This window comes from Rhinichthys klamathensis, unplaced genomic scaffold (genome assembly GCF_029890125.1).
Source record: "Rhinichthys klamathensis goyatoka isolate OS25496 unplaced genomic scaffold, OSU_Roscu_1.1 h1tg000011l_1, whole genome shotgun sequence".
NCBI classification, from domain to species: Eukaryota; Metazoa; Chordata; class Actinopteri; order Cypriniformes; family Leuciscidae; genus Rhinichthys; species Rhinichthys klamathensis.
In genome coordinates, this window is record NW_026606564.1 from 3218764 (window position 1) to 3228497 (window position 9734).

Sequence of the window (9734 nt, forward strand, 5' to 3'; positions counted from 1 at the left end):
CTTTTAAAAATCATTAAACATTCAAATGTATGCATTACATTTTAAAAGATTAGAGTATTATAATAAACTGAGACAGATTTTTCGTTATCAAAGTTTATAGTTGTAACAAAAAGCAGAAATCTCACACTCCTTACCTTCTGCATTTTATAATAATTTCCTTTTCCTCTGTCGAGCGATCATGAGAGTAATCGCTCGACAGAGGAAAATATAACCGCTGAAAAGACGTAGGAGGAAGGGGCTCTGTGTTTCGTGAGACCATTTTTATCATTTTTATATGCCTTAATTCGTGAATTTGTAATTGGCGCGTTTCACCATCAGTGTGCAATGCGCGTGACGTCTACGTTCGTCAATAAATAAACTGCACGTGTCTAGCGGAAACAAGATGCTCATTTTGCCAAGTTCATACAGAAACTGTTTATCATTTATTTTGGTCATGTTTCTATACTAAACAACTATGGGAAAGTATTGGCAAGTTTATTAAAGATAATATCCAGCAAGATATATCAGTAACCTTTAAAGACATTATTTTTGGATACTTTGACTCTGATCCCGTAAAAAAAAAGCCTGCTTTGTTACCAATTTAATTTATTTTATTGGGAAATTCTATATCCATAAATGTAAATTCTCCAACAACAAACCAATTTTTATAGTTTTTTTGAAAGAATTTGAAATGTACCTTAACACCATCTCATCCTCAGTAAATAATAAAGCAATAAAAACACTTTTATTTTGTAATGACTTTAATTTGGTTAGACCTACTCTAAATTTTGTATAGAATATCTTGCCCTCTTGACCCTCATTTCATTTATTTTTATTTTTTTATTTATTTTTTGTTGTTGTTTTTTTGTTTTAGATAGTTACACACTTGTGTTAAGATGACTCTGTACATATTGTTGTCATATTTTGTACAGATATGTTTGCAATTTTGTAACATAATTGTATGCTATGATTGTCATCTTTGTTTGTTTGTAAGCATAATAAAAAAAAAAAAAAAAAAAAAAAAAAAAAAACGTGTCTAGCGGAAGAACATTGTAGATGGAACTTCTCTCCGTTAATGTCTATGGCGAGTCACGCAGGCACTGGGCTACTCCGCAGCCGAGACGACCCCGGGATAAAATAGTCCGAATATAAACACTTATTATAGGCGTACCGTAGTGATTCAGAATAAGTCAAAAACACGGTTTGGAAAATGGATTCATGATGTAGCCTACTCGTTCATTTTGAACATAAGTTACGGACTGCAGCAGCTGATACAACGGCGTTCTGTTGCTCGAGCGTCCACTCGCACAAATGCGACCACATAACATTTTAACTCGCACATTCTCAAAAAATGGTCGCATATGCGACCAATTTGGTCGCAGTCTGGAACCCTGACTCTCCTCACATAAATTTTGTGTCTGAAAGGGAAACTCCTACAAATGCATATGCGATAAGATCAGCTCCAAAAATAACTTTTATGCCTTTTCAGCGCTATTTTTTTCACTGTGTGCCTTTAGTAAATCCCGACAATAGTTGTTTAACGTCAAAAGACGGTTGGTGCTGATGCAAGCTGTTAGTAAATCTGGCCAAAAAATTATAAATAATACCCTTAAAAAGGTATGTAAACTGTTGTCCTCTGAAAAATATGGAAAAACTCATTTATGCCCCTGGTAGAGGCCCTAATTACCGGTAATAATGCATGGGGTTTAAATTTCAGTTTGACGTTTGATTAAGTAGCGCTATTGAAGCGTTTGTATTGCAACATATGAACGTGGCCCAAAGCTGCACTTTTGATTCTGAACGGTAGCGAGTTGGCATGGATTGGTGCAGTGCTGGTCCAAGTACTGTATGTGTGCCAGTGTATCTGCCATCCAGAGAGGCCAAACTGGGCTGGCGGATGAACTTGGAGCATGTGTGCTACATAACAATGGCTATTTGCTTTAGCCTGCCAGCATTTATCTGAATGGAGCTCGTGTGTGTGTGCGCGCGTTTGCTCGCAGATGGGTCTTTCGGAAATGTTAGATAATTTTAATTGAGTTTCTATTCTGAATTGACGTGTGCTTATGATGGCATATCCCTTTTCACTGGACCTGTGTGGGCATCATTTCGAAGTCATTTAGCAAAGGCCACTGGATGGATGTGCTTTTATTCTTTTTTTTTTTTTAGTTCACTCTGCTGATAATAACATCTAAGTGCACTAATTCAAATTAATTAAAACATGAACCTTTTAAGGATTGCCATTCATGGCTTCAGAAACGATTTCCATTCACTGGTTCCATCCGAAGGTGGTTTCTGCGTATATACGCTTAGCTTTTTTTCTTGAGAATATTTTAAGGTCTTGAAGTGTTGCCAATTTGAGTGGGTTTAAGATGTTTTGAAGATTGTTTAATCTGTTTTGTTCACACAGTGAAAGTCAATGGGGTTCTTTTGTATTCCATAGAAGAAATAAAGTCACACAGGTTTGAAATGACATGGTGAATAAATGATCAACTATCCCTTTAATTTATGACTTTCCATCAGCTCTGGAGCAGTATTTTCCTATTTCATGTTGTTTCTCCATAAACCTCTGCATGTGATTCTCCGCACACACACACACAGCAAAAGAGAAACGCGCTGAAGCCAGCGTGCGCTCTGATTGGCTGTGGCACATTAACTCCTCTGGATCTCATAATTGGCTCCCTCGAGAGTGATTGGCAGCATGGTGACTTCATTTTCTCTAATTAGTTATTGGCACAATATTGAGCTGTGTCAAATGACCAAGACTGCAGATCCCCCACTCTTTAAGGCACTTTATGACTCAATATAGTTCTGCTGATGAATAGATGTCACAGCAGCCCATGTCTATTTCTGCACCCACCTCCTCCTCCTAAAGGATCCTCAGCTTTATTGATTTCTTCAGCATTAAAATGTGTGGCCAGAGAAGAGCCGCACCTGCTTGTCAGAAGAATTTCTTATGTCTTCTTCCAGTGAAAAGCTGAATCAATTCAGCTTCTTTATTCTGCAGATCGCCACTCAATTGTATTGTATGTTGTGCTTTTTTAAGTTACCTTCAAGAAGTAAAGCACTGTGTTATGTTAAAGGGTTTCTTTTGTTATTGTTGTTGCCCTGCTATACTGAATCTAACAGCAAGACGTTTTTCAAGTTATTTGGACCACCAGCCAAAACCTACAGTTTTAGGTAATGCAGCCTTTTTAAATTTGATTTAGTTAAGAGTAATTAAATGCCAGTTAACAATTTAATAATAGCTACTACAATAATTGCCAAATAATGATAGATTCGTACGCCATTAAAAGGACAAAACGACGTAAGCGCATGAACAATTACAGCAGTGTGGGCACAGTGACAAAGCTTGCACGTGAAACGTAAACCTGCAGAAATGTCAAATCCCAAACTCGAGCACAAAAAAATATGATTGTGCAAACAACTCAACACGTTGCGAGAAGAAGTAACAAACCCGCGAATGCTGACAGGTCCCACACTCGCAGGAACTGACCACAAGCTCGAGTTCTGTTCTGCCCACGTGCAAGATTTGTCACTGCTGTAATTAACTTGCACTCTGTGTTCATGCACCCACATGAAAACACTCTTAAGACATGACCTTGCTTGCAAAATCATATTTTACATTGTAAATGGGTATGTTTGCACCGGAGGAATCTTTTCATAGTTCCTGGAACTAATGGCGGAAGTACCCACTTTGTGGCGCGTTCGCATCGCAGGAACCGGGAACAAAATAGTCCTAGGAATGTATTTTGGGGGAACCAAATTTGCTCCTACTTCAGAGTAGGGTCTAACCCAGGACTATAGGAAGAACTACCAGTGACGTAGGCTAAGTGTATGTTGATTGGTCGAACGCATGCCATACAAATGGCATTTTTTAAAAGCCGTGGAAAGTTTTTACTAGGCATACAGAAAGCTAATGTTAACGGCATTTACCTGTCACCTTTGTCTGCGCTGCGCTGTGTTCTTGTCTCAGCCTCTGATATGTAGCACCGCAAGTTGGAGATTTCTTCCCTCCTTTTTACTCTTTCCATCACATAACTTGTATGTCTACATTCTATCTCTGTTATCACAAAACCCACGACTCACAACAAAAACACAGCTCTGATCACGACGTCCCCCATCCTCCAGTTGTTGACTTAAATGACTTTGCTGTCAGCTGGCTTACGTCACCTCAGAGTTCCTACTGGCGGTGCGAATGCTACCAGGAAAAGGGCCCTAGGAAGGACATTTAGTTGAACTGCCCTGCTGGCTTGTTCCTATAACCAAGTTTCTATAACCAGTGGTGGAGGAAGTACCGAATCTCAGAACTTAAGTAAAAGTGCAAATAACCAGAGACATATTTACTTTAGTGAAAGTAGAAGTACCACAATGACAACCCTACTTAAGTAAAAAGTGCCTGATTTTAAATGTACTTTAAGTATTAAAAGTAAAAGTACTTGCATAACAATTTATTCTCTTAATGTCTATATTCTAATGATTAATAAAACAGTTAATCCTAACTCATTCAACCTAATAATCTTATAATGATGTTCAATAATGATGGAAAAGCCGTTATTTTTTAAGTTTTTGTCACCATTTCTGAACAAGCTTGCAATTAGGCAATATACACATCAAGCTTAATTTGACGGGGTTTGGCTGTAAACGCGATTAATTTATGGCGTAATTCTGAACCTCTTGGCTTGCCATACTAATCCTTACCAAACGTATAATAGGCTACACACGCACCCCACACCACTACTAAACCTACCCATGCGTTTCCTATGCACGTAAAAACAAATTTCCGCGTATAAATTCCACGATAAACACACTGCGTGCTATAGAGACGCATTTAGTGTGACCGGGTTGATATGGCAACCAAACTTCACTGGTGAGACAAACGTGCGACGAACGGACGGTCAGGATGACGTTTTGGCAGGGGAAAAACTGATCAGAAAATGTAACGAAAATGTAACTGAACGTTGTAGAAATGTAGTGGAGTAGAAAGTATAATAATTGCTGCAAAATGAAACGAAGTAAAAGTAATAAGTATGCACTATTGATTCTACTTAAGTAAAGTAAAGATATGTGAAAAATGTACTTAAGTAAAGTAACGAAGTATTTGTACTTCGTTACATTCCACCACTGTCTATAACTACCTGGTGCAAAAGCCCCTATTAATGCACTTCTACAACTTCTCAACTTCAATGGGCTTCTCTTTGGGGTTGTGATTTGAAGTCTCTAAGTGGCGTCTTAACTTGTTTGTCATCATACTGTCAGAAGCGCGCAACACAACACAACACACTGTTGTCTGTACTGGTGAATCAGAGGGCGAGATAGGCCTTGTTTCTTGACTTTTCACCATGTCTACACCGGAAGTGACGGCCACGGCGCAATAGCTTGAGGCTGTCTACAGGACTCGAGAAATCGAACGTTGCAAATCCATTTGTCCTTGGTGTCAGAAGTTGCACGAGCGCAAACGGGGCATCAGTTTACTCTCAGGGATTTGTCGTGCTGCACCACATCCAGTGTAGACGGCATCACTGATTATAATGGTTTCTATGTGCTTTTGTCGCGACGCTCGCGGCTAGTTTAAACACATTGTTTTGGTAGTAGATTATCGTCTGCTTTACGTTTTCCTGGCACTGGCAGTCCTTTCACAAACAACTCCATGCTTAGTGCAGAACCATGCATCATTCATTTATTTTTGTTCATGTCTCCCTGCAATACTCAATTCTGATTCTTCAATCATGGCATCTAGTGGTCTGTTATTACAAGCACCACTACAACAGACCAATTTTTGCTTTTGCTGCTTTGAAACGATCTGCAATTTTATAAAGTGCTATATAAATAAAGGTGACTTGACTTAACTTCACTGCTGGAGTCCTGAATTATTTTTGTTCGCCTATTTATTTATTTTTTTATCAGCCCGGAATTGCCTTGAAAATAGCACTGGAGCTCTACTACTTGGTGATTTAGATATTGTCTTGGTGATTTAAAGATATATAGATTTATCTTTTACTAGTAACGATTACAGCAACTAAGCAGAAAAAAGAACAGAATTGAAGCTATAATAATCTTTTTTCGCAAATTTTCTTAGTAGATTGTGTTGGTCATTATGGAAGCGATCCGGCAGCGTCTGTTCTTTTAATTTGCTCGTCGTCAGAGCTTTCCACTCCCATCTGCGCTTTTATGGGATATTGCTCTCACGCTAATTTACCCTGTTTAGTAAATCTGGCTCTTACTCTGCAATGATTTATACTGAAGCTCAAAGTATACTTTGTCTGGCTTAAGCTACCACAGCTACAAAATGACAACAGGTGTTAGGCTGTTTTGATTAGCTACACGAAGATATTGCAATAACAGCTTTTGATTAGGGGGCTTCCCCCTGGGGTCTAATGTGAACTGTGCAGCGCAGGGGTCCTAACTCTTCATGACACACCAGCGCCGTTTCAATTCATTCTGCCCTGGCTCCACTTCATAGGGAAAATAAAATCAGTTTCATTTTTTTTCTGAATTCCGTTTGTTGTTCAACTTAGTTTAACAACAATTTAGTAAAAACTTTTTTTTTTAGGGCCCTATTAAATACATTTAAATTTGGATAAATCCATTTTCCAAATTCACCGTTTTCCATTTTAATTTTGCTGGATTCTATTTAAATTTGAATAATCAAAAAGCATGTCTAAACAATTAAATTCATAAAACTTTAACAATTTATTAACGGATTCAATTTTTTTTTACAATTCTAATAAGGCCTTATGAACTGTTTTATTTTTTCTAGAGATGCACTGATATGAAAAATGTTGTCTTATAACCGATATATTGGCCGATAAATCTAAATCCAATTTTTTTGTATAATTTTTGAGAGCCTGATTACAAAAACAAAAGTCTCACCATTGAAAGCCATGTCCCAAACACAATTATAATGATGTACTCATTGTAATTGTAAGTAGGCTATATGACAGACTTGCGCTGCACATGTTGCACTGAACTGTATTTTCCTTTTTTGAAGTGATTCCAATCATATTTTTAAGCAATTTTGAAACCATCACGTTGAACTGAAGTGTCTCTGCTGTAGGAAATAATAGATTAATTACCGGCTTTAATATATTGGCCAAATTTTCTTATCGGGCCGATAACGATAACATTAAAAATGAACATATATCGGCCGATACTGATATGGTGGCCGATATATCGTGCATCCCTAATTTTTTCAAAATTCTGTTTTCCATTAGAATTTTTCTGGATTTATGATTTAAGTTTATTTTATTTTAGTCTTTTTGTGGTTTAATATTCACAGACACTAGTACATATTACGATTTGATTAAGTGTACAGCTTTATGTATGATGTACTCGTCAAATTCATTGACATTCACAGTACTCTAAAATTCCATTTTTATGACTGGATTCTGCGATTCTGTCCAGGTTTTCTGCAATGTGGAAATCAAAAGGCCCTAACTTCAGTCTTCAATATTTGATTCTCGAACATCTAATTTCGACCCAGAAACATGAGTTACAAATGTCATTTCATGTTTTATTTTGGCAAATATTATGCACCCTTTGACTGATTTTTTTCTTCTTCTTTTTTTCCGGGGGGGGGTTTAATCCACTCAGATAAACCAGAGAACTATGACGTGTGGTACGAGAGCCGCTACGAGGAATGCGACAAAGAAGCCTGCCTCTCCTTCTCCAAGGACATCCTCTGCTCGCGGGTCACCGTGGACCACAACTACTATGCTGTCTGTCAGAACCTCCTCTCCAGATTCGCCACCTGGCGTGGCACCACGGGGGGTCTCCTGCACGACCCCCCTGCTGACGTGGTCAAAGACGGGCGTCTCACGACCCTGCTGGACGAGTGCACCAAACCTCAGAAACGTTACGGCCGCTACACGGCAGCTAAAGAACTGCGGGAGTTCCTGACACAACTCACACAGCTGAGCAATACTAGCAGGTAGTGCTGAGAACAGGGGACGCTGCCTCCTGCAATATCCCCTCTAAAAAGACATCAGAAGTACTTTTACAAATGCGCTGCCGGATTCTGGAACGCATTTGTACACCTTCAAGGGAGTTGCTGTTTCGTTGCCGCTATCAATCATGCCAACATTGGTTCCAGTCCTGTCTCCGGGGCTAATTAAGAAGTTTGCACATGAACATGGATTAAAGGGTTGTGTGAAAATCAGCAGACTAGAGGCTCGAGCTGCTGTGATCGAACTAGTGTGTGTCTGTGTGTGTGTGTGTGTGTGACTGTGAGCTGATGCTTCGGTGAACCCTCACTGCTATTATCGGTTCTGATCAGAATCCTATAATGCGGTTTCTAATTAATTTATAAATTGGGTGCTGTAAGTGCACCGTGAGCTGTGGTTATTACTGATGTGACACAGGTGAATCTTAAAAAAAAAAGTGTTCCGGTCATGTTTTACCCCCCCAAAAAAGAAACAAATATTTTAGTATATCCCCATTTTGGCCAGGAATATAATTATATTTTAGGAACAATTTAGTTTTGCATATTATCTCCCAAAATTCTCATTATCATAATGCCAAATATTTAACTTATGGTTTTTTTTTGCTTAGTTTTGGGGTTTTGTTAAGGTTTTTTTGGGGGGAGGGGGGGGGGGGGGGGGGGGTTTAGTTTTAGTTTATAGTTTTTTTGCTTAGTTTTTTTTTTTAATAGTCTTTAGTTGTTTTTTGTTTTGGGGTTTTCTTTTTGTTTGTTTAGTTTTGTTTTGGGTTTTTGCTTTATTTTTGTAATTCATGTTAATCTCATTACGTTAATACTGTAAATTTGAAAAATAGTGTAAAAAGATCTTTTATTTAAAGCATCATAAATTTAAGGCAGTTTAATACTACCATGATGTATAATTATTTTTTACATGTCAAATTACACTTAGCAATTTCTTTTTTTGGGAGGGGTGTGAAAGTTCACCAGGACATGTTCTTGACAGGATTTGAGATTCATCCATTTGTGTTTTCTCTATATTCGAATAACAACCTGATTTCTTTGCTACGGGAATCTTGGTGAAGTCTTAACTGAATTTGAAAGTGTGCTTGGTCAAATTATGCCTCTTTTCGAAGGAAAATTTGATCAAGTGTTTCATGTTACAATTGACGTTGATGCTTTTTGTAAAAGTGGCAGTCAGTGTCAGTGATGGTAGTTGGACGACATGATTTAAAAAAAAAAAAAAAAAAACCTGACAAAATATAACAAAACAACAAAATAGAGTTGAAACAACCGAGTATGCAAGAATAAAAATACCAAAGAATATCGTCACCATTGTGTGGTTCATTTTGTTTCTTTAAGCAATGCTTTGACCAAGATTGTTCAAAAGGGAAACCACAATAAATCTCTTATTTTTCATAAACCTTTGTTGTTGTTTTTGAACCTTCTTTTTGGACCGATGCAGTTTAATTTTTCATAAGCTGGCAACCACAACATACCGTCACATTCACTTGCACTTGCATTAAGTTGCACTACATGTTCAGATCATACTTTTTCCTCATAGACTCTTTAATTTTTGTCCTCTTATCAATTTTGTCCTCTAAATGTTTTTTGTGTGATTTTTGTTTTTATGCCCTACTAATGTTACCCATGTTTGTAATGAGCAATATTGGGAGTTGATTGAGCTTAATGAACTATCGCTTTAAAAAATCCTCATTTCATATTGGTTTGAAGACATTCCAACCTTTTCAACTATGCTGTTTATGTTCAAATTTGAGTTATTTGTGCATTTTCTGTAAGAAAAATTTTCTGCTTTCTGTACGTGTTTGTTCTGAGACTGTGG

General features: G+C 37.7%; 1 protein-coding gene across 2 annotated transcripts in view; it reads left to right on the forward strand.

Annotated features, from left to right (window-relative positions):
* dipk2aa (divergent protein kinase domain 2Aa) overlaps positions 1 to 8321 on the forward strand; it is a 31175-nt gene extending 22854 nt beyond the window's left edge. For both annotated transcript variants that reach the window (XM_056264144.1, XM_056264151.1), the window contains exon 4: positions 7570 to 8321. In XM_056264144.1, coding sequence (XP_056120119.1) covers positions 7570 to 7910 — 341 coding nt within the window. In that variant the 3' untranslated portion in view covers positions 7911 to 8321. The remainder of the gene's footprint in view (positions 1 to 7569) is intronic.
* The last annotated feature ends 1413 nt before the right edge of the window (positions 8322 to 9734 follow it).